Raw genomic sequence first — 24,921 nt, forward strand, 5'->3', positions numbered from 1 at the left:
GTAGTCCTCCATACAGTACAATGGCCTCACGTAGTCCTCCATACAGTACAATGGCCTCAGTGCTTCATACAGTACAATGGCCTCACGTAGTCCTCCATACAGTACAATGGCCTCACGTAGTCCTCCATACAGTACAATGGCCTCAGTGCTTCATACAGTACAATGGCCTCACGTAGTCCTCCATGTAGTACAATGGCCTCATGTAGTCTTCCATACAGTACAATGGCCTCGCGTAGTCTTCCATACAGTATAATGGCCTCATAGTCCTCCATACAGTACAATGACCTCATGCAGTCTTCCATACCGTATAATGGCCTCAGTGCTTCATACAGTATAATGACCTCACGTAGTCCTCCATACAGTATAACGGCCTCACGTAGTCCTCCATACAATATAATGAGCCCATATAGTGCTTCATACATGCTCACCTCTGCCCGTTCCCCCACACTGCTATTTTCATAGTGTCTTCAGCACACCTTGGTACAGCAGGCTCGTTGTAATGACGTCATTGCTCCCACTGCACTGAGACGTCAGACACAGAAGGAATGACAGGAGAGGGCGCGTCAGCTGCTATAGTGCGATGTTGGGTGAAAGTGTGATGCTGGGAGGAGGACCTGCCAGGCGTCGTGGGCCAAATCTACTCATCCTGTGGGTCAGAGTTTGACATACGTGCTGTAGACAAAGCACACATGTAATCCGCACCCAAAAAATGCCTCACAACAAGAGAACAGGTTTAGGCTGTATATATATATATATATATATATATATATATATAAAAAAAAAAAACAGCAAAAGCTCTGCAGGTGAACATAGCGATAGGCTACATTCTCACAATGAGCTTTTGGTGAGTTTTTGATGTTGCAGAATTTCTGCACCTGTTAAATTACGGTAGGTTACTTGTGTATTTTTGAGTGCATTTGTACAGCTATGTTTTTTTTGGTATGTCATGTTTTAAACAAAACTGGCTTTCACAAAACTTTATTGATATAGTCATGTGTGGATTACATGCATTTTATTTTTATTTGTTTCCACTGCGGAAAAGCACTAACAACATGTGCGTTTTTTACCTGCGAATTTTCAGCATCTAATGTAAGTCTATGGGGGAAATCTGCATGTAAAATTCAACATATCAGCAAGAGAAACCGACGTGTTGCGTACTTGAAACGCCACAGTCAGACTAGACTTTACATCATTATTTGAATCCGTGTATGGAGTCTCCCGCCGGCTGCGGTAGGTCAGTGTATATTTAACCTCTTCACTGCCACAGCCGCTCACCACATCATCGTGTAGACTTTGTTAGTCAGACGATATAAAGTAAATCTGACATCACCTCTGACCAATCAGGACGCTCCGTGCGGAGGAAGTCTTCATCCCCTGGCCAGAAATCAAGTGAGCGGCAGCCGCTTCCCTCCATGCAGCCGTCGCTAAGCAACAAGCCGGAGTCGTCGCTTACAAGGGAACGTGTCCCTCCCGATGAGCAAATGTTATTTTTATTCCTTCTCCAAGTCTAAAATTAGGCAATCCATTATCTGATCGCACCGGTTTAAATCCAATTAATATTAGATAATAGATGACGTTTTCCTTGTAGCTTGCCGGTATCTTAACCTCTGAGGAATTCCTTTGTTGCAAAGGATCTTTATGAGGAAAAAAAAAAAGCAGATATATATATATATTTTTTTCTCTTGTGCGTTCCCATGGCAAACTTTCAATCATCGGGGTCCAAAAGGGTGGTCATAGGGTTTGTCCGACATTCATTTTTTAGTGGAGAGGTTGCCTCCATTTATTATTTTGAAACAAACTCCCCATATAGCAGCCCCATTGATCCAGCTCAGGCTGTTCTGGAGGTCTGTCCCAGCGTCGCAGAATCGCTGCAGCCTGTCATTGCCTGCAGCGGTCGGTTGACTGGACCAGTGCTTCCTCAGAGAAACAGTCAATGATGGCTGCAGCCAATAGTAAACTAAAGCGGTGCTCTGACTTCCGAACCGGGGGCAGACACCGCTTCCTGAGCCGAAGTAAAGCTTTTGTGGATACGTAGAAGGTTAGAACTAGTATTGAGCGAACGTGGCGGGATAAGGTGTTATCTTAGCATGCTCAGGCGATAACTGGGTGTCTTAGGCGTGCTCGAATACTATGTTCGAGTCCCCGCGGGTACATGTCTCATGGCTGTTCGACAGCTGCAACACATGCGGGGATGGTCTAACAAACCGGTAATCCGTCCATGTGTTGTGGATGTCGAACAGCCGCGGGGACTCGAACATACAACCGCTGGCAAAAATTATGTAACCACCGGCCTTGGAGGATGTTCATTCAGTTGTTTAATTTTGTAGAAAAAAAAAAGCAGATCACAGACCTGGCACAAAACTAAAGTCATTTCAAATGGCAACTTTCTGGCTTTAAGAAACACTAAAAGAAATCAAGAACAAAAAATGTGGTAGTCTGTAATGGTTACTTTTTTTTTAACCAAGCGTAGGGGAAAAATTATGGAATCACTCAATTCTGAGGAAAAAATTATGGAATCATGAAAAACAAATAATAATAAAAAAAAAAACACTCCAAAACATTACTAGTAGTGATGAGCGAGTGTACCCGTTGCTCGGGTTTTCCGGAGCACGCTCGGGTGACCTCCGAGTTTTTGTTACTGCTTAAAGATTTAGTTTTCATCGCTGCAGCTGAATGATTTGCAGCTACTAGCCAGGCTGAGTACATGTGGGGGTTGCCTGGCTCCTAGGGAATCCCCACATGTAATCAAGCTGTCTAGTAGCTGTAAATCATCCAGCTGCAGTGATGAAAACTAAATCTCCGCGCACTAACATACTCAGAGGTCACCCGAGCGTGCTCCAGAAGTCAAGAATAAACATCAATCAGGCTAAATTAGTCAGGCCGTGCCCTACCGCTAAACGCCACACATTTTTCAAAAAGTTGCACAAGTACGATTTGGGGGAAAACTTTGCAGCATTTTAGTTTTTATCCCAGTTTTCAGGTGCAAACTGTTTGATAAATTAGCCTCATGGATTACTGCAAGCCCCAGTTAGAAAGGGGTTTTCCACTTTTAGAAAAACGGACCCTAACGAAAAAGCAGACCCTGATGAGAAGTAAAAGAATGCAAACTAAAGATAGTACTCACCCTCCCTCGGTCCAGCGCTGTTCCAGTAATGGCATTCCGGTACCTCTGCTGCCAGTCACTGAGATCAGCAGCTCTGCACAGCACAAGGCACTGAGCGCAATGATTGGCTGCAGCGGTGATGTACTCTGGTGACGCAACATCTGCCACATGTGAATATCTTATAGCAAAAGTTAAGAAAAGGAAAGCACAGGCTGAGGGATTAAACGCAAACTCTCCAAGGCCGGGTATAGCAGGGTAGTACAATGCTAATGATGGTGTCTTGCAAGAATGGGATGAAATCTTCCATATTTACACGCTGAACACTCATTTCCCTTCTCCAAGGATCCAGAGTCGGATGTGTGATGACATACCAGCTTTTCTGCATTTGCCACGGTGAACACAATCGGAGCATTTAAGGGTGTGATGAAACGATCATTAAATATACGCTGGGTTTGCTCCATGGTACAAACATCCGGTATTACCGGTCGATCCGTGCATTTCATTTAACGTGCAACGCAAAGTTATTAGGAGGAATTATGAAAATGGCTGATTTATAGTTAAAGGGGTAGCAGAATAGAAACATGCTGCTTTTTTCCCCAAAAACAATGTCACCCCTTGTGTGTCAATGGAGCTGATCTGCATTACCAGTCACAACCCTTGGACAGATGTGGTGCCGTTTTTGAAAGAAAGCATCCATGCTTTTCTAAATTTGGACAGTCCCTTTAAGCACTGTCTAGACATTTCTATTAGGATCTGCGAGTGAAACGTTTAGCTTTGTTGCAGACCCCATTACTGGACTTGCACTGTATGATATTATTCATTAGAGAGGGTCTCTCCGATAGGTGCCACCATGGGAGACGCTAATTAAGGCATTAGGGCTCATACTCCGTTGCATGAAATACAGCCGAGTCTCGCATGTTAAAACCCGGCTCTGCCACCGGCACTCCAGAGTGGAGCGTGAGGCCGCATAGCAATACATGGAGCTGCACGCTCCGCTCCCAAGTGCCGGCGGCAGAGCTGGGTGTTACCATGCGAGACTTGGCTGTATTTCACGCAAGTATGAGCCCTTATTCAGACATCCGTGAGTCATGTAGTGTTCTATGCATATTCTTCACGGGTGGAATCCGTACCCATTACAGTCCCACTATGAGCTTTTTACGTTGCGTTGAAAACAGAGCTTCTTACAGTTCCAGCAAAGTGGATGGGACTTATAGGCTATGTGCACACTTTGCGGATTTTGCTGCGGATCCGCAGCAGTTTTGACCGCTGCGGATCCGCAGCAGTTTCCCATGAGTTTACAGTACAATGTAAACCTATGAGAAACAAAAAACGTTGTGCACATGCTGCGGAAAAAAACGCGCGGAAACGCAGCGGATTACATTCCGCAGCATGTCACTTCTTTTCTGCGGATTTTCACCTGCTCCAATAGGAAAATGCAGATGAAAATCCGCATAAGAAACTGCAGTAAAAACCGCGATAAATCCGCAGTAAAAACCGCAACGGGTTTTCACTGCGGATTTTGGAATTCCGCTGCAGAAAATTCCGCAGTGGAATCCGCAAAGTGTGCACATAGCCATAGAAATCTCCGTTCCTCTGTGCTTTTATTTTACTCAGTGTAAACTGACCTGGGGTGCGTGTTTCAAATCTGCAACATGTCAATTTCTCTTGTGGGTATGCTGAGTTTTCTGTGCAGATTTTCCCCATAGAAAATCCGCAGGCATAAATTGCACACGTAGCATTGTGCTGCATGCCTCGTATTTATCCGTCATTGCTGGTAGTAACTTCATAATTCACCAGAACATAATGCTTGTCACCACTACCCAATAATAGACAACACTCGAAGACTGTCACGAAGACTCTTAGTAATGATCGAACGTGCTCGGATTAGGTGTTATCCACCATGCTCGGGCGCTAACCAAGTGTCTTTGACGTGCTCGAATAATATGTTCAAGTCCCCACAGCTGCAGGTCTCATGGCTGTTTGACAGCCGCAACATATGAAGGGATTGTCTAACAAACAGGCAATCCCTGCATGTGTTGCGGCTGTCAAACAGCAGCGAGACATGCAGCTGCGGGGACTTGAACATATTATTCGAGCACGTCGAAGACACTTGGTTAGCACAGGAGCATGCTCAGATAACACCTTATCCAAGGACATTTGCTCATCACTAGTAGCTAACTGTTTTGGCTAAATAACCAACAAAGAGTATTTGGTAAGTTTTTGATGTTGCACTTATTAGCTAAATTAGGTTACTTGCCTTATTTATTGCGTTTTTATCCCGTTTTGATGCTGCGCTCTGTATCTTTTTGGTATCTCATGTTTCAATAAAGCATATTCTAGAATACCCGATGCGTTAGGCCGGGATCACACATGGGAGAAACACGTCCGTGTCTCGCATGTGAAATCCAAGCTCTGGCGCCGGCACTCCAGAGCGGAACGTGTGGCTCCATGTGTTGCTATGCGGCCGCACGCTCCGCTCCACAGAGCTTGGATTTCACATGCGAGACACGGACGTGTTTCTCGCATGTGTGATCCCGGCCTTAGAGTCGGGCTACCATCTAGTGTTTCAATAAAGCTGCATCGTTTTTGATACTTCCTGGCGTTTGTCTTTGACAAAACTTTACTGATGCAGTCTTGTGCGGATTCCATACTTTTTTTTTTCTTACGGATTTTCCAGCTATGGAGGGGAAAAAAAAAAAGCCTTGTTCTGTGCGGGTCTCACTCACAAGATCCCAACCTGTCAAAACCTTTTTTTTTCCCTATCCAGCATGAAACAGACCCCTGTAGTTCACATGGTCTTATGCTCCCCCTGGTGGAACTTGTTAATTATTACATGTGTAGCACTCCCCCTAGTGGACAGTATGTTATTATCTGTTTTTTTTTAAAAAAAATCTATATAAACATAATTCTTTTTTTTTACTGAGGGGCAAAATATTTTGCTAGAAACTTACTTTATTAATTCCAAATTCTTTGAATGTCATGTCCAGTTTGCCCTGCCATTCCTTGCACACCTTCATATCACCCTCATGTGAGAAATTTCTGCCCTGCGCTATGTGAGATCAGTAGGGCTCCATCGCCTGCCAATCAGAAAAATGGAGCTGAGCTGCTCTGCAAAGAAATCAGAATGGCAGAGGACGTACCTTGTGCCGCTTCATTTAACTGTGGGGATCACAGTAGTTGGACCTCAGACAGATCTGGTTGATGTGCTAAGGCTACGTTCACATTAGCGCTGCGTCGGGCGCAGCCGCGGCGCCGCATGCGTCATGCACCCCTATATTTAACATGGGGGGTGCATGGACATGCGTTGCACTTGCGTTTTGCGACGCATGCGTCACTGTGGCGTAATTCTGAACATCCTGGGAAAAAAATAAAAAACAAAAAACATGAGACGACCTCAGAAAATCACTGTGGCCAAAACATCTGATCACTTCTAAAATTAATACGCAAGCCGTGTAAATCGCCATTTTGCTATTGATTGATGACCTCCGTAATATGAGACTTTGGACATTCCTGGTCTGAGGCCGCAGCCGCCGCCGCCGGCCTCCTGTCCGCAAACCATCAGCCTCATAGACAAATCGTGAAAAATACTAGAAAATAATGCAAGAAGTAAATGGGAAAATGGCAGAACTATTCAATAGGCAAAACCCAGAGCACCCCAGTAACCCCACAATTGTGACGATCACAACGAAAACTAAAAGCAGGTCGGTCTGCGGATAATGGAGACGTCACGGGTCACAGGGGACGGCCACACAAACAACTGTTATTATATATTTTATTAAGAATAAATGAAATATATTTAATTTACAAATAAATAAATAAATATGTATATATATATATATATAACACTACACAAGTTTGGTCCCGCCGCCATGTCACCAGATCATATTTACCAGAACATCATGAAGCCACCAATAACAATGTTGGAATGGCATGTTGTCTCCTTTTTATCAGCACATTATATGGTAATATGAATGGTATCATTCAAAACTACAACTAATCCATAAAAAACAACAAGCCATCATAGAAAAGTTTTGTCTCTTGGAGCCAAAAAAAGAAAAATGTCCCGGTCCTGAAGGGGTTAATACTCTGCACTCCGACAACAGGGAGAGGATGAGGCGGCGCCGGGTCACTTATCTCCGATCCTGGCCAATCACAAGCTTTTTTACATATGCCGCCCGTCATGCTAGAGATGATAGCTGAGCTGTCATTGGTGAATCGTGCCGGGCTACTCTATTGGTTGCGAGTGACGGCTGTGGGCGGCGCCTGTCAGGCACCAGGGAAGTGTTTGGTGTTGTGACTTCCGGTACACACATAGCATCCCTCAGCCGCACAGCGCCACCCTCCGACCTGTAGCGGCTCCGCGGGGAGGGATGGTACAGACAGGAGCCCGGACCTCCAGTGCACCGTGTCCGGGAACCGTCGTGCTGTGTGCGGGGCCGCATCCCTCTGACACTCCTCCTTCATCCATTCAGGTCGCCGGCAGAGTATGGCCGCAGGGGAGCTGCAGGGCAAGTACCAGAAGCTGGCCCAGGAGTACTCCAAGGTGAGGAGGCCTGTGCGCTGCTGCTGCTGAGCTGGCAGCTCCTCCTGGCTTGTAGGTTGTGCTGTCCCTCAGTTATTCCTCCTGGAAATGTCTGGGTGAAGGTGACGCCACTGCTGCTGTGGTGTGATGCCCACTGGAGTGGGATTTCTGCCCTTCACGCCCAGTGGAGTTGGGTTTTCTGCCCCTTACTAGTGGCCCAATGATGTCTGTGCAAACCGCATGACCACCAATCACATTATTAATTCTGCCAGGTGTCTACTCACCAAAAGGAAGAGAAGGGGTTAACTTTGGTTGCAGTTAATTATTGAAATAGAATCTGTCACCAGGTTTTTCCTCCCCATCTACCTGCAGCGTGATGTAGGGGCAGAGTCCCTGATTCCAGCAATGTGTCACTTACTAGGCCGCTTGCTTTAGTTTTTATAAAATCTCTGTTTTTTTTCTGCTTCAGATCTAGTAGTGCTCTAAATGCTGAGCTCTGTATAGTCCCGCCCACACCACTGATTGTTAGTTTTAGGCTGTGTGCACACGTTGCTGATTTTTTGCGTTTTTTTTTTCGCTATAAAACCGCAAAAAAAAACAGCATACATTATGCATCCCATCATTTAGAATGAATTCCGCAATTTTTGTGCACATGGTGCGTTTTTTTCCAAGAAAAAAACGCATCGCGGTAAAAAACGCAGCATGTTCATTGATTTTGCGGAGGTGGCTCACGGCCGTGACTACCGGCGGAGAGTAGAGGCGGCTCACGGCCGTGACTACCGGCGGAGAGTAGAGGCGGCTCACGGCCGTGACTACCGGCGGAGAGTAGAGGCGGCTCACGGCCGTGACTACCGGCGGAGAGTAGAGGCGGCTCACGGCCGTGACTACCGGCGGAGAGTAGAGGCGGCTCACGGCTGTGACTACCGGCGGAGAGTAGAGGCGGCTCACGGCCGTGACTACCGGCGGAGAGTAGAGGCGGCTCACGGCCGTGACTACCGGCGGAGAGTAGAGGCGGCTCACGGCCGTGACTACCGGCGGAGAGTAGAGGCGGCTCACGGCCGTGACTACCGGCGGAGAGTAGAGGCGGCTCACGGCCGTGATTACCGGCGGAGAGTAGAGGCGGCTCACGGCCGTGACTACCGGCGGAGAGTAGAGGCGGCTCACGGCCGTGACTACCGGCGGAGAGTAGAGGCGGCTCACGGCCGTGACTACCGGCGGAGAGTAGAGGCGGCTCACGGCCGTGATTACCGGCGGAGAGTAGAGGCGGCTCACGGCCGTGACTACCGGCGGAGAGTAGAGGCGGCTCACGGCCGTGACTACCGGCTGAGAGTAGAGGCGGCTCACGGCCGTGACTACCGGCGGAGAGTAGAGGCGGCTCACGGCCGTGACTACCGGCGGAGAGTAGAGGCGGCTCACGGCCGTGATTACCGGCGGAGAGTAGAGGCGGCTCACGGCCGTGACTACCGGCGGAGAGTAGAGGCGGCTCACGGCCGTGACTACCGGCGGAGAGTAGAGGCGGCTCACGGCCGTGACTACCGGCGGAGAGTAGAGGCGGCTCACGGCCGTGACTACCGGCGGAGAGTAGAGGCGGCTCACGGCCGTGACTACCGGCGGAGAGTAGAGGCGGCTCACGGCCGTGACTACCGGCGGAGAGTAGAGGCGGCTCACGGCCGTGACTACCGGCGGAGAGTAGAGGCGGCTCACGGCCGTGACTACCGGCGGAGAGTAGAGGCGGCTCACGGCCGTGACTACCGGCGGAGAGTAGAGGCGGCTCACGGCCGTGACTACCGGCGGAGAGCGGAGGTGGCTCACGGCCGTGATTACCGGCGGAGAGTAGAGGCGGCTCACGGCCGTGATTACCGGCGGAGAGCGGAGGCGGCTCACGGTGTGACTACCGGCAGAGAGGGGAGGTGGCTCACGGTGTGACTACCGGCGGAGAGTAGAGGCGCTGCTGTCACTCCTAGAGATGTGGTTCCTCCTGTGATTACTGTTGAGTATTTATGTAGATTGTTAAAGAAAACGTTGGCCACATGTTTTTGGCACATAATCCATGACCGGTCCATCTGTGCCGCCTCAGTGCTTAGTAACATATTTTCTAGCCTGGCTTCCATCCTATCTGACCTGTGATCATCCTCCGGCCGATCAGGGACTTTGGTCGGTCAGAGAAATCTGCAGGTTAATTAATCTTTGTTGTGTCCGGAACAGTGACATTTTAACTCTAGAAATATCCATTTCCTTTCTAGTCTGCGAGTGGAAACCCTGGAGTTCACTTCTATCTAATGGAATCATCCTGTTTCGCCTGCCTGCAGGATAAGTGATGATTTTGGGATCCATGGGGGCCCAATCGCTGGGACCCTCAGCATACTGCAGAAAGGGTCTCTTATCCCCATGGGCATGGAGTGGAGGTGCCCGAGCGCTGCTCCATTCATTGTCTATGGGACTGCTGGAGAAAGCCAGCGCAGCGTTCAGCAGCCCCGGAGAGAATGAATGGAGCAGTGCTCTTACATGGGCACCTCCACTGTATTCTAAGGGGGATAAGTGTCCCATTTATCCGAGCAGAAGAAAATCGACTTCTTCCACCCCTTCCTTTGAGACTCCCACTGGTCCTGGGAGGAGCAGGACGGACGCTGGTTTATCTCTGCAGCTCTGTTACTGTTTTTCCACACAGTGGCCCCTCTTATTTAATAGAGCCGAGCATCTGCGGACATTTATATGCCTGCACCAGATCGGCAGTCCTACATCCCTGCATGCATCATTTTGACTATACTTTTTTTTTTTTTTCAGCTGAGGGCCCAGAACCAGGTGCTGAAGAAGGCGGTCGTAGATGAACAAGCCAATTCTGCAGCTTTGAAGGTATCATCGCATATAAAGACGTCACGTCAGTGGCGGAAATCAATGGTAATGTAGTAACGCCGCTGTTACATCTCCCAGGAGCAGCTGAAGATGAAAGATCAGTCCGTAAGGAAGCAGCAGCAGGAGATGGACAGCCTGAGCTTCAGGAACCAGCAGCTAGCCAAGAGGGTGGAGCTGCTGCAAGAAGAGCTGTCCGTGATGGAAGCCAGAGGCAAGAAGGCCAAGGTGCTGGCGCGCGTTCCTGTGTCCAGTGTTCTTGTGTCCCGTGTATAACCGCAGTGATAATGCACAACTACTTATGGCCTAGGCGGCATCTCTGGTTTTCCACCAGCAGTCTTCCATTTTAACCCCCTTAAAGTCTCAATTATCATATTTGCATCAGCCAATATGCCTTGAGAAAGGCAGAGAAATCTGCCAAAACGTTACTGCTAATGGATCAGTAAAGCCACGGTTTTCCATTTTGATTTTTGGAGACCTGCCTGTTTTTTTTCTCGGATTTTTTACTTTGGAGGTTTGGAGAACACCTTTTATAGGTTTATTGCACCCGTTCTTTTTGGTAGTGTTGCCAAATTTTATATATATAATTTGTCTAAGGGGCACTTCCGTCTGTCTGTCCCGGATATTCATGGGTCGAGGCCGGCCAGTGGGCATAGACAAAAGGGCAGGGGAGGCCAGGAAGTATGCAGAGCGAGTCCCCGCCCACTCCGTACAGGCCCGGCCATAAGCGCTGTAAAGGGGGCGATGTCGGCCGGGACCATGGGTGCTGTTGGGCCTACCGTGGCAAAAAGCCGGGGACTAAATTAGCGGCCGCGTGTTCGCGGTCAGCCAATACAGGCCTGGCCAGAAGCGCTGCAAAGGGGGCGGAGTCGCCGTGAGGAAGACGGCGCCGCCCGGGACCATGGGCGCTGTTGGGCCTACCGACGCCAAAAGCCGGGGACTAAATTTGCGGCCGCTGTCAGTGATGACGGCCGCGGTTATTCATGACGGCTGCGACTGCAGGAAACGCATCGGGTATTCTAGAATATGCATGTCCACGTAGTATATTGCCCAGCCACGTGGTCTGTTGCCCAGCCACGTGGTACGGTATGTTGCCCAGCCACGTGGTACGGTATGTTGCCCAGCCACGTGGTACGGTATGTTGCCCAGCCACGTGGTACGGTATGTTGCCCAGCCACGTAGTATAGAGACTTAAAAAAATAAATAAACATATACTCACCTTCCGAAGGGCCGTTGGAATTCCTGCTATACTCACCCTCCGCTGCCTTTGCCGCTCCTCGCCACGCTCCCGGGACCGCTCCATTGCAAGCGGCAGCTTCCGGTGGTCCCAGGGCAGGTGTGAGCAGGACCTATGATGACGTCGCGGTCACATGACCGTGACGTCACGGCAGATCCTTGTCGCACACCGGCCCTGAGAGCGGAAGCTGCCGCTTGCAATGGAGCGGTCCCGGGAGCGTGGCGAGGAGCGGCAAAGGCAGTGGAGGGTGAGTATAGCAGTTTTTGTGTTTTTGTTTTTTTTTTTTTTTTAATTATTTTTAACATGACATATTTTTACTATTGATGCCGCATAGGCAGCATCAATAGTAAATAGTTGGGGACACACAGGGTTAATAGCAGCGGAGTGCGTTACACCGCGGGCCATTACCGCTGCCATTAACCCTGTGTGAGCGGTGAGTGGAGGGGATTACGGAGTGGGAGCAGGGGAGGGACTAATCGGACTGTGCCCGTCGCTGATTGGTCGCGGCAGCCATGACAGGCAGCTGCCGAGACCAATCAGCAAATGAATAACCGTGACAGAAGGACAGACAGACAGACGGAAGTGACCCTTAGACAATTATGTATATAGATATATATACGGTATATATAATTTTATTTTTTTTTTTTTTTTTAGAGATGTACTGTGTGATTAAAAAATGTCCTGGTAATTCAGGTATTGATTACGATTATGCCGAGTACCAAACTTTTTTTTTTTTTCCACTTATTTAATAGTTTAAAAAAATTTAGAACTTTGTAAAAGAAAAAACAAAACATTGTGTCACCATTTTCTGAGACCTGTAACTTTTTTATTTCCATTTTGCAATTGATGGAGCTGTGTGCTGGGATGTAGTGTTAGGCCGCGTTCACACGTTCAGTATTTTACATCAGTATTTATAAGCCAAAATTAGGAATGTGTGAAAAATACAGAAGTGGTGCATATGTTTCTATTATACTTTTCCTCTGATTGTTCCACACTTGGTTTTGACTTACAAATACTGATGTAAAATACTGAATGTGTGAATGTGTCCTAAATGTTACTATTTTGTGGTACATAAAGGGAGCGATTCATCACAGCTTTTTCTCCAGATTTATGGCAAAAAAAAAAGCTTTAAAAAGTCTTAGATACTACTTCTGTCGGTTTCACACCATTTTTTGCCTCAGCTACGACTAAGTGGGCAGGACTGGGTGACTCCTGCTCGTCAAATTCATGGCACGGAGGCGTCACTAAGCCCAAATCTTAATGCAGCAGAAGCTGTGCCCACTACACACCTTGCCCGTACTCTCCTACACACCCCATCATCAAGACCGGTGTATAGTGTCTTTCTCCTACGCCTCATTTGGGGACACAGGACCATGGGTGTTATGCTGCTGCCACTAGGAGGACACTAAGTTAACACATAAAGAAAAGCTCCTCCCCGGCAGTATACACCCTCCTGCTGGCCCCAGTTCTTGCTTAGTGTCTGTAGGAGGCTCTTGGGTCTGCTTTCAGACCCCACCGTTTTTATTTTTATTCTATTTTTTCCTTTAACGGAGCGAATGGGGGCGACTGACCCTTTTTAGGTTCCGATCTCCCCCGAACCATCAACAGGCAAGTACGCGGAGCGTTCCTCCCGTATCCTTTCCTGCAACGTTGGATGCCATCCCTGAGCTTGCCTTACGGGCGACGGTTCCTTCGCTTTCTGATCTCCCCCCCATAGCAGGCGACCACATGGAGTAGCCCTCCATCTACCTCTCTTTGAGCCAGGTGCATAGCCGGACACAATATGTATGGCATCCATGCAGCCCCCCTCTGCATCACCACTGATATAGCGGATGACGCAAGGCGGCAGAAGCTCTCCACCCCATCCCTGTCTATGGCGATGGTGGATTGAGCACCGGCCCACATCTACCGTGAGTACACTGCGGGGGCCGAGGCGCTTGGGGGGTCCTGGTCCCCCGGTTATCACGCCTGGATACTAAATCTATTTTGTCCTCCTCGGAGGGTGCCTCTATTAAAAACACAGCCGATCGTCAGATCAACAATATGGCGCGTTCAGCCTTTGACACCTCATCAGCCGCACTCTTCCCACCTTTTGCTGCTACGTGGGTGGCTAAGGCTATGACCCACTAGGCTGAGGTCTTGTCTGCAGCGGTGCTGGATACCGATCTCCCCCCTCGAGATAGCAGACCTCGCCACTCAGATAGCCAGAGCCGGAGATTTTGTAGTTACCGCGTCCCTGGACGCTACTAACTGTGCTTCGCAAGCAGCAGCAAACGCCATCACCATCCGGAGGTCCTTATGGCTCAGGGACTGGCGTGCGGATTCGTCTTCTAAAAAGTCATTGACTTTTCTTCCATATCGGAGCGGTCGCCTTTTGGCAAAAAGCTCGACCAATTAATTTCCGACTCCACTGGAGGGTAGAGTAAATTTTCTCCATAACAGAGACCCTTTCAGTCATTTCGGAACCAGCAGCAGCAGGCTCGGTCCCGATTTTTTTTTTTTTTTTTTTCCGCTTCAACTCAAATTGGTCCTCTACTTCCACATCTTCCGGACCTGGCCGGGCACAAGGTAGGGATAGCGGTTCTCAGACCTCTTACAAACCTTCCCCCTCTTGGAGAAGCAGGCCTAGGCAGTCAGGGTCCAGACCGGGCAGGTCTCCCACACAATGACTCCCTGCGGTATCCGGAGGACACCCGTAAAGTAGGCGGCCGCCTGCTTTCCTTCTCCGACGCGTGGCTTTCGGTCGTTCACGATGAATGGGTCTGCAACCTAGTGTCCTCCGGATAAAATAATTTTCCTCATCCACCAAATCACTTTTTCCTGTCTTCTCCTCCCAGGGCAAAGGCATCAGAGTTCTTCCAGGCCATAAGCTCCCTAAAAGAAGACAGGGTTATTATCCCGGTCCCTCAAAGCGAAAGGTTTCAAGGTTTTTATTCAAACCTGTTCATTGTTCCAAAGAAGGATGGTACCGTACGGCCCATACTGGACCTAAAACTGCTGAAAAAGTTTGTCAGGGTGCAACGGTTCCGGATGGAATCGCTTCATTCTGTCATTTGCCTCCATGGAGAAAGGCGAGTTCCTGGTGATATCCTCATCAAAAGTCCCTCTTTCCGCACCTGCAAGGAGTCCGTGACCATCACAATAGATACTCTTTCTCGCCTGGGTTGGAAGATAAACTTCCAAAAATCTTTCCCAGTACCGGCTCAGCGAATTTCCTTTCCAGGAATGATACTGGACTCATCCCAGGGGTTGGTACTTCTTCCCCTGGAAAAGATCTCAGTCTTACAGCCGGAAGCTCAGAAGCTCTCCCAACCTCATACTCACTCTCTACGTTTCAGTATGAGAGTCCTCAGCAAGATGGTAGCAGCTATGGAGGCAGTCCCATCCGCTCAACTACACCTCCGCCCCTTACAATATGCTCTCCTGGCTGTGTGGGACAGGAACCCGTCCTCTCTCGTTTGTTGTTTCCTCCTTCCCCAGCGAGTCAGACAGTCTCTCAGGTGGTGGACTTTGTAGTCCTTCCTGAATCAAGGGAAGTCTTTTGTCCCAGTACATTGGCTAGTTGTGACAACAGATGCCAGTCTTCTGGGCTGGGGAGCGGTGTTCCACCATCACACTGCTCAGGGCCGCTGGTCTCATCAGGAAGCACACCTGCCCATCAACATCCTGGCAATCAGGTTGGTTCTTCTCCAATTCCATCCCTTCCTGGCGGGTCGTCCCATCAGGATTCAGTCCAACAATGCCACGGCTGTGGCATACATCAACCGGCAGGGGGGAACAACGCAGCAAGGCAGCCATGACTGAGGTAGGCCACATTCTCCGTTGGGCCGAGGAAATCCACTCAACGATCTTGGCGGTTCACATCCCGGGAGTGGAAAATTGGGAAGCAGACTTCCTCAGCCATCAAGGTCTCGACTCCGGAGAGATGTCTCTCCATCCGGAGATCTTCCACCAGATCTGCTGTCGTTGGGGAATCCCGGACGTGGATCTGATGGCCTCACGGCTAAATTCCAAGGTTCCCAACTTCATAGCTCGGTCCCACGATCCGGCAGTCATCGGGGCAGATTCACTCGTTTACTCATAGCATCAGTTCCAGCTTCCGTACATATTTCCCCCGCTTCCTGCCGAGAGTCATCAAGAAGATCAGAGCGGAGGGGATACCAGTAATCCTGATTGCGCCAGATTGGCCGCGCAGGGCCTGGTACGCCGAACTAGTTCAACTAGTCATCGATGTTCCCTGGCGATTACTGAATCGCGCAGACCTCTTGTCCCAGGGCCCCATTTACCACCAGAACTCTGAGGCCCTGTGTTTGAAGGCATGTCCGTTGAGTCCTGGGTGCTATCACATGCAGGCTTCTATCAGAACGTCATTTCTACCATGATCAGTGCTAGAAAGCCTACGTCTACGCGTATATATCATCGGATTTGAAAGACCTTCTTCTCATGGTGCAAGGACCGAGGACGCTCTCCTTGAATTTTCCATTCCTTCGATCCTTGAATTTCTTAAGTCGGGTCTGGACTTAGGTGTCGCCCTTAGTTCTCTCCAAAGGCAGATTTCAGCCATGTCAGTCCTGTTCCAACGTAGAATTGCCAACAGATTACACGTGAAGACGTTCATTCATGGAGTCTACCATGTGGTGCCGCCCTATAAGATGCCGTTGAAACCATGGGACCATAATTTGGTCCTTGGAGTCTTGCAGGAGGCCCCTTTTTGAACCTCTGCAGGACGTTCCCCTGTCTTCTGTCATGGAAAGTTGCTTTCCTGGTTGCGGTCACGTCCATCCGACGAGTCTCAGAGCTGACGGCTCTGTCTTATCCTGATGAAAAATGAGGAAAGGAACTTGATAAGGTGGTTTTGAGAACATCCCCCGTCTTTTCTATCGAAAGTTGTCTCATCTTTCCATGTCAATAAGGAATTTGTCTTGCCTTCACTTTGCCCGGCACCAGTACATCGCACCGAGAAGACTGTTCACGCACAGAACTTGGTGAGAGCTCTTAGGAGATACGTGTCGAGGACGGCATCTTTCCGCGGGTCCAATGCCCTGTTTGTGCTCCCGGAAGGGCCAAGGAAAGGTCTAGCCGCTTCCAAAGCTACGATAGCCAAGTGGATTCGTTCAGCTACCCAGGAGTCCTACCGAGTCAGAGGTCACTCCGTCCCAGCAGGGATTAAAGCTCATTCTACTCGGTCAGTGGATGCGTCTTGGGCCATCCGGCACCAGGCGTCGGCCGCACAAGTCTGCAGAGCTGCGACATGGTCCAGCCTGCATATGTTTACGAAACATTACCATGTCCATTCTCAGGCCTCGGCAGATGCGTCTGTCGGCAGACAAATTTTGCAGGCGGCAGTGCCGCATCTGTAACTTATGGGTACAAGGAGCAATTGCAGTGGATTGTTTCCCACCCAGGGACTGCTTTAGGACGTCCCATGGTCCTGTTTCCCCCAATGAGGCGTAGCAGAAATAGGGATTTTTGTGTACTCGCCGTAAAATCCTTTTCTCCAAGCCAATCATTGGGGGATTCAGCACCCACCCTGTTAGCCTATTGGCTTTAGTTTTTTTTTCTGTGTTGACTTGGTTTTGACATAGTTCATTCTTGTTAATTGTTAAGCTCCCACTGCTTTGTTACCGAACTGGTTCACTTGGAGCCAGCAGGAGGGTGTATACTGCAGGGGAGGAGCTATTCTTTCTGTATTACTTAGTGTCCTCCTAGTGGCAGCAGAATAACACCCATGGTCCTGTGTCCCCCAATGATTGGCTCAGAGAAAAGGATTTTACGGTGAGTACACAAAAATCCCTATTTTTATTGCATTTTTTTGTGGAAGGAGAGGCAGTAACAAAAAAAAAAAAAAAAATCACGAAGCCTGGCAATTTTGGCTTTTTAATTTGATTTGCTTTTTTATGCTCATAGTACAGGTGAAATCATTCTACATTTTCATAGATCAGAATTTTATGGGTGTGAAAATACTTTTTGGATGTAATATCCTTTCTCAAGCCATCTACATCCGAAACGTCACCACGCCATGGGGCAATAAAGTCCACTCTTTTCATATTTTTTTTTGTGCTGCTTTTTTTTTTTTTAATTTTTTTGCTTTATTATGGGGAGCCACTGAATTGTGTGTGTGTGTGTATGTGTGTGTGTATATATATATATATATGTATATATGTGTGTGTGTGTGTGTGTGTATATATATATATATATATATATATATATATATATATATATATATATATATATATATATATATATATATATATATATATATATTATATTTTTTTAATTTCTTTATTTTTAACCTGGAGGGAGTGGATCGTTTTTTTTTTGTTTTTTTATTTTTAGTCTCCAAAGGGCCTTGAATTTGATTGTCACTACGTTGCAGAATATAGGTCAAATATGGATCTTGTATGACCAGGATTACAAAAAGGGAACTGATAGGAGTACCAGAAGGCCCCTAGCTGCCATGTGACACCCCATTGTCATGCTACTGGTGGGGGTGAGGATGCTGGGGTCGGTGGACGCCCAAACAGACCCATTAAATGTCACAGCGTTTCAGGAGTTATTCAGCATCTAATGTTGTTGGCTGATTTCAGAGGCGGATGCTGACTGTATACAGCCTGCGCCGGCCCGATATGTAGTGAACTCGTCTCCTGAGCCCACTCCATGCACCCTGACCATCTCTCCTGTCTTGTTCATTTCCTTAGAATTCTGTGATGTTCTTCTGTTATTCCTCCAGGAAATTTATAAACAGATTGTCAGCTGGTTTACCATTCTTTGTCAAAAAGGTGAGTTCCTACACAGACTGACACTGAGAACGTATTGGATATTGTCAGACTGTGCAGGGCAGTACCTTCCTGATGAGTAATGGTGACTTTTGGTGCGTTATTGATGTTTCCTGGAGAAATGACCAATGAATCGCACAAAGCTCAGTGGGGAAAAAAGGATGTGTAAGGGTTTTTATATTATGGGACGCATAAGTAAACACTATAGGAACAACACCGTATGCACTACCCGAAGAGGTGCCCAAGTAGGGTCCAACACCATATATCAAGAGAAAATAAACTTGGGCACTCAACTTTGCGGGATTTTATGATTTAATGTAGTTATCAAGTTAAACGTTTCGGCCACAATAGACGGCCTTCTTCAGTAACAATGTGCAGAGCTCTGACTAGCGGTGGATACCGCGTCTCTGACTGCCACGCCGGCACGCCGTTCACCTGGGCTCCCATGCATTACCGGTTACCCGGTCTTTGGACATTTCGCTTCCCTGCAGATTCACTCTGCTACAGTGCTGATGTGGGACACTTTTACATGCGGTCATTCACGCATATCTCTAACCCTGCACATTGTTACTGAAGAAGGCCGTCTATTGTGGCCGAAACGTTTAACTTGATGACTACATTAAATCATAAAATTCCGCAAAGTTGAGTGCCTAAGTTTATTTTCTCTTGCATAAGTATACACTAACACAGACATGGAAGCTATGCCGTACTGTATTCTGGCTGCCCCAGAAATGCATCACTTCATACATCGGCGTCTTCGGCAATTTTATACAGCCTTATAAATTTATCATAAAAAATGGAACTGTGCCATCAAAACCCTTTTCCCGACTGCATTTATAGTACATGTCCTCTTGATTCTGAGCATTTAATATTTAACTTTTCTGTTCTTTCACCCTCTAGAAACACGTAGATTCGTCTCAGATGAGTCAGGAACAGAAAAGTGTCTTTGATGAAGATCTTCAGAAAAAAATCGAGGAGAACGAGAGGCTGCACATACAGGTTGGTTCAAGTAATATCTGTGTATATATTCCTTTCTACAACTTTAGGCAACTCTGCAAATGATGGCATAATGCCGTGTCATACTAACTGGTGAAGGTGTATGCTATGCTAACTGGTGAGGGTCTGTGCTATACTAACTGGTGAAGGTGTATGCTATGCTAACTGGTGAGGGTCTGTGCTATACTAACTGGTGAGGGTCTGTGCTATACTAACTGGTGAGGGTCTGTGCTGTACTAACTGGTGAGGGTCTGTGCTATACTAACTGGTGAGGGTCTGTGCTGTACTAACTGGTGAGGGTCTGTGCTGTAGTAACTGGTGAGGGTCTGTGCTATACTAACTGGTGAAGGTGTATGCTATGCTAACTGGTGAGGGTCTGTGCTATACTAACTGGTGAGGGTCTGTGCTATACTAACTGGTGAGGGTCTGTGCTGTAGTAACTGGTGAGGGTCTGTGCTGTACTAACTGGTGAGGGTCTGTGCTGTACTAACTGGTGAGGGTCTGTGCTGTACTAACTGGTGAGGGTCTGTGCTGTACTAACTGGTGAGGGTCTGTGCTATACTAACTGGTGAGGGTCTGTGCTGTACTAACTGGTGAGGGTCTGTGCTGTACTAACTGGTGAGGGTCTGTGCTGTACTAACTGGTGAGGGTCTGTGCTGTACTAACTGGTGAGGGTCTGTGCTGTACTAACTGGTGAGGGTCTGTGCTGTACTAACTGGTGAGGGTCTGTGCTGTACTAACTGGTGGGGGTCTGTGCTGTACTAACTGGTGAGGGTCTGTGCTGTACTAACTGGTGAGGGTCTGTGCTGTAGTAACTGGTGAGGGTCTGTGCTGTAGTAACTGGTGAGGGTCTGTGCTATACTAACTGGTGAGGGTCTGTGCTGTACTAACTGGTGAGGGTCTGTGCTGTACTAACTGGTGAGGGTCTGTGCTGTAGTAACTGGTGAGGGTCTGTGCTGTAGTAACTGGTGAGGGTCTGTGCTGTAGTAACTGGTGAGGGTCTGTGCTGTAGTAACTGGTGAGGGTCTGTGCTGTACTAACTGGTGAGGGTCTGTGCTGTACTAACTGGTGAGGGTCTGTGCTGTACTAACTGGTGAGGGTCTGTGCTGTAGTAACTGGTGAGGGTCTGTGCTGTAGTAACTGGTGAGGGTCTGTGCTGTACTAACTGGTGAGGGTCTGTGCTGTACTAACTGGTGAGGGTCTGTGCTGTACTAACTGGTGAGGGTCTGTGCTGTACTAACTGGTGAGGGTCTGTGCTGTACTAACTGGTGAGGGTCTGTGCTGTACTAACTGGTGAGGGTCTGTGCTGTACTAACTGGTGAGGGTCTGTGCTGTACTAACTGGTGAGGGTCTGTGCTGTACTAACTGGTGAGGGTCTGTGCTGTACTAACTGGTGAGGGTCTGTGCTGTACTAACTGGTGAGGGTCTGTGCTGTACTAACTGGTGAGGGTCTGTGCTAAACGAATTGGTGAGGGTCTATGCTATACTAACTGGTGAGGGTCTGCAGATTTAGACCAAAAAGTTTAGAAAAGTTTTCATTACTACTTTGGACTTTTATCACTGTATCAAGTATTTCAACCAATTCAGTTCAGTTCTCTGCAGAAGATCCTGTTAGAAGAGGCTCTTTCATTTTATAATTGGGCTACAGATATTCTCACTTATTCCCTGATTGCCAGTATGGGCGACTTGTGTCCTGTTCTCCTAAGTTCCACCTCTTGTCAGATGGAGCATCCAGTCACGCTGTCTTGTCACTTTATCTAACTTCCAATGCGCTGATGAAGAAAGCAGAGTGCGGGGAAAACCCCCCAAAAAAACCACGTCGTCACATTTGATGATCTTCATCAGTACATTAGACTTTGAGTGGAGGGGCAGGATATACATATGGCCGACCACTTCGTTCCACTCCCCTTGCCCAGGAGAGAATTGGAGGACGCAAGTTCAAGCTGTTCTTTCTGTCGCCACCTATTCATTGGATCTGTGATCACTTACTGTACATGGACTGGAGCACCCCTTTAATCTGTAAGGGTCAGGCCGGTACTGATTGGCATTTATTGCTCCATTTCTTTAAAATAAAAATAAAAAAAATTAAGCCACTTAAACCGTTATGTGCCACTGCTGCTGCAGAACATTACAGTACACTGCTCACATCAAACTTCACATCCCTATATAAATGTATTTTCCTTGCATCCTCACGGAGAGTTGTACCTTAAAAATGCTGGACCCCAATCTACCAGGGGTCTTGGCACCACTCGGGCTCCAGGGTTTACCTTTTGAGCATATGCTCTCCTGTTTCTCTATTGTCACAGAACCCTTAGGGACTAGAGGAGGGGAATGGTCTTGTGGTGAATTTATCCTAAATACTTTTACTTTGGACCCCCTGGCAGTGCAGTTTTGGTCCAAACACGTTCAGTTTTTATCAGGGCTGTAAAGTCGGTAAGCCATAGTTGCGACTCCGACTCCTGGATTTTATCAGGTTCCGACTCCGGCTCCGACTCCGACTCCTTCATAAATGGCCAATTCGTAACATTAAATTTACTGTTGTCAAATATTAACATCATGCTTATTCAGTTTCTCACCATCATATAAGTAATCAGACCACTTAGAGCAAAACCTATATTTATTACAATACAATTAGAATATAGCAAATAACTTTTATAAACTTTTCTAAACTCTTGTAAGTAAATATGCAATAAACACTGTTATGTAGTTAATAAGAAGAAACCTATAAATTTGTCCTCAGAAAAAGTATTGCCTCTGTCAGATCCTCCTTCATGGATGCCCTCAAATCTGATCTAATTATTTTGAGAGCAGAGAACAACCTCTTTAATGTGACGCTTCTTTGACATTCTCAGGCTTTTAATTCTGCATTCACAATCCAAATGACAATTGTTTTTCCTAAAAACAATTGTACAAAATTATTGCCAGGTCGTACAGCTGATATAGTGGTTAGTAATACTGTTATTCCTCATGTACTCACAGTTAACTGATGCAAAGTTTGTTGAAAGGATAATACTTCTTAAGGTACCGTCACACTGAACGATATCGCTAGCGATCCGTGACGTTGCAGCGTCCTGGCTAGCGATATCGTTCAGTTTGATACGCAGCAGCGATCAGGATCCTGCTGTGATGTCGTTGGTCGCTGCAGAAAGTCCAGCACTTTATTTCGTCGCTGGACCTCCTGCTGACATCGCTGAATCGGCGTGTGTGACGCCGATCCAGCAATGTCTTCACTTGGTAACCAGGGTAAACATCGGGTTACTAAGTGCAGGGCCGCGCTTAGTAACCCGATGTTTACCCTGGTTACCAGTGTAAATGTTAAAAAAACAAACAGTACATACTTACCTTCAGCTGTCTGTCCCCGGCGCTCTGCTTCTCTGCACTCCTCCTGCATCCTGTGTCAGCGCCGGCCAGCCAGAAAGCACAGCGGTGACGTCACCGCTCTGCTTTCCGGCTGACCTGCGCTGACAGTGCAGAGGAAAGCAGAGCGCCGGGGACAGACAGCTGAAGGCAAGTATGTAGTGTTTGTTTTTTTAACGTTTACGCTGGTAACCATGGTAAACATCGGGTTACTAAGCACGGCCCTGCGCTTAGTAACCCGATGTTTACCCTGGTTACCGGCATCGTTGGTCGCTGGAGAGCGGTCTGTGTGACAGCTCTCCAGCGACCAAACAGCGACGCTGCAGCGATCGACAACATTTTCTTTAGCTGTAACACAGCTCCAAATTGATATATTTAATGTTTGCATATTATAGCGTTTGAGTGCAACTGTATTTTCTTGGGAACGGTGTTTGATGGCTTTTTTGTGTTTTCAGTTTTTTGAGGCCAGCGAGAAGCATCGGCAGATAGTGGACGAGCTGAGGAGTCGACTGCAAGTCCTGGAGACGGGCGCTGCCCAGCACCAAGCTGTTGTGGAGGGCCTGAAGCAGAAATACATGGAGACTATTGAGAAGTTGCAGAGTGACAAGGCCAAGTTAGAGGTGAGCGGTCAGTGATTCTGTTTTTGAGGGAAACTCTTGTCATCACTCCCCTTCCTTCCTGCATTCATGGTAGAAGAACTGCCGAGGAGGCCGAATCTCAGACAAGTGATTAGTATAGGACCTGGGGTTTAGCTGTTCATCTACCTTTCAGTACTTATTTCTTATGTTATTTTTTTTGTATATTGACTTTAATGGTAAGTAATTCTAAGAATGCTAAAATAAAAATTGATTTTTTTTTTTTTACATTTTTTTTTTTAAAGAAATGTTACCAGCGCAGCACTTATAAAATGTCTCCTCACAGCTGCAGACAGTACCAGGAAGGTGAATAAGAGTTCTGAAATCTCACGCACACGCTGCTTATTTTTTCGTTTTGGAACCATCAAAGCGTTTTTGTTTTTTTTTGTTTGTTTTTTACTCTGTCGCCTCATTGGGGGGGCACAGGACCATGGGTGTTATGCTGCTGTCCACTAGGAGACGACACTGTGCATAATCTGAAAAAGATGAACCGTGGCTCCTCCTCTGCAGTATACACCCCTGGACAGCGTCAGCCTTCTCCAGTTTTTGCTTAGTGTCGCATAGGAGGCACACCTAAAATTTCGTACTCCGTTTTTTCCACTACGGGATTACAGATGAAGAAAAGTGGGTCTCCTGCGAGACTCCCGGCATGGCTCCTTCCTCAGCCCCCATTATAAGGTGCCCGGTTGAAGTCGAGATGGCTATTCCCCATGTCGCTCCTTCCCCAGTCCCTCGGGTGCAGGTTCGAAGTCGAGACCCCACTCCTTCCCCAATTCCTTTTGGTTTCTGGTTTGAGGTCGAGGCGAGGATGAAGCCCCCTGAAGGTGACAGCAGCACCCTCCATAATCCCCCTCTGGGGGCATTAGGTTGAGACGCCTCAGGTAGGGCCTGTACAGGCAGCACTCTGCAGCTCCCAGCAGCATGGGCCAGCACACTGCACCTGCATCCAGGGACCCCAGCCCGGCCCTGTTGGGGCCGGGGGGAGTGCAGGCAGGCATGGCACATCTGAGACACAGGGCTCCCTGCGCCCTGTCTCTGCGGCAAGGGGGGACCCTGCAGCCCACCACTTTAACCCTGCATCTCCCACCGTCCAGGCCAGCCAGTCTCCGGGGGGCACAGGACTGTGGATCTTCGGCGCTGGACCTAGGGGCAAACTGGTGGGGTAAGATCACAGCTGGGGTTCTTACTCGGCTGTGATTCCATATTCCTATAAGACCCCCTATAGGTTCCACTGCATAGCCACCCCTGCAGGGCCCTCTGCATAGCCACCCCTCTCGCGCACTATGCCGGGCTCAAGGGCCAAGAAAACCAGGCAGGACTGCTTTTATACATTTTGCACAGCCTGCAGGACCACTCTCCCCAGTGGCACTGCCGGGACTGTATCCACTGTCTATGACGCAGTCTATAGATAACCTAACCTCCACATTGCTTCAGGCTCTGCAGGG

At 48.1% G+C, this 24,921-nt stretch overlaps 1 protein-coding gene across 1 annotated transcript in view; it reads left to right on the forward strand.

Annotated features, from left to right (window-relative positions):
* The first annotated feature begins 7,398 nt into the window (after positions 1–7,398).
* The window catches only part of PPP1R21 (protein phosphatase 1 regulatory subunit 21), a 134,290-nt gene continuing 116,767 nt past the window's right edge, over positions 7,399–24,921 (forward strand). The window contains exons 1-5 of the mRNA XM_069768652.1: positions 7,399–7,646; positions 10,410–10,478; positions 10,557–10,703; positions 19,389–19,487; positions 23,297–23,461. Of these exons, the coding sequence (XP_069624753.1) occupies positions 7,590–7,646; positions 10,410–10,478; positions 10,557–10,703; positions 19,389–19,487; positions 23,297–23,461 (537 nt within the window). The 5' untranslated portion in view covers positions 7,399–7,589. The remainder of the gene's footprint in view (positions 7,647–10,409; positions 10,479–10,556; positions 10,704–19,388; positions 19,488–23,296; positions 23,462–24,921) is intronic.

This window comes from Ranitomeya imitator, chromosome 5 (assembly GCF_032444005.1).
Source record: "Ranitomeya imitator isolate aRanImi1 chromosome 5, aRanImi1.pri, whole genome shotgun sequence".
Classification (NCBI taxonomy): Eukaryota; Metazoa; Chordata; class Amphibia; order Anura; family Dendrobatidae; genus Ranitomeya; species Ranitomeya imitator.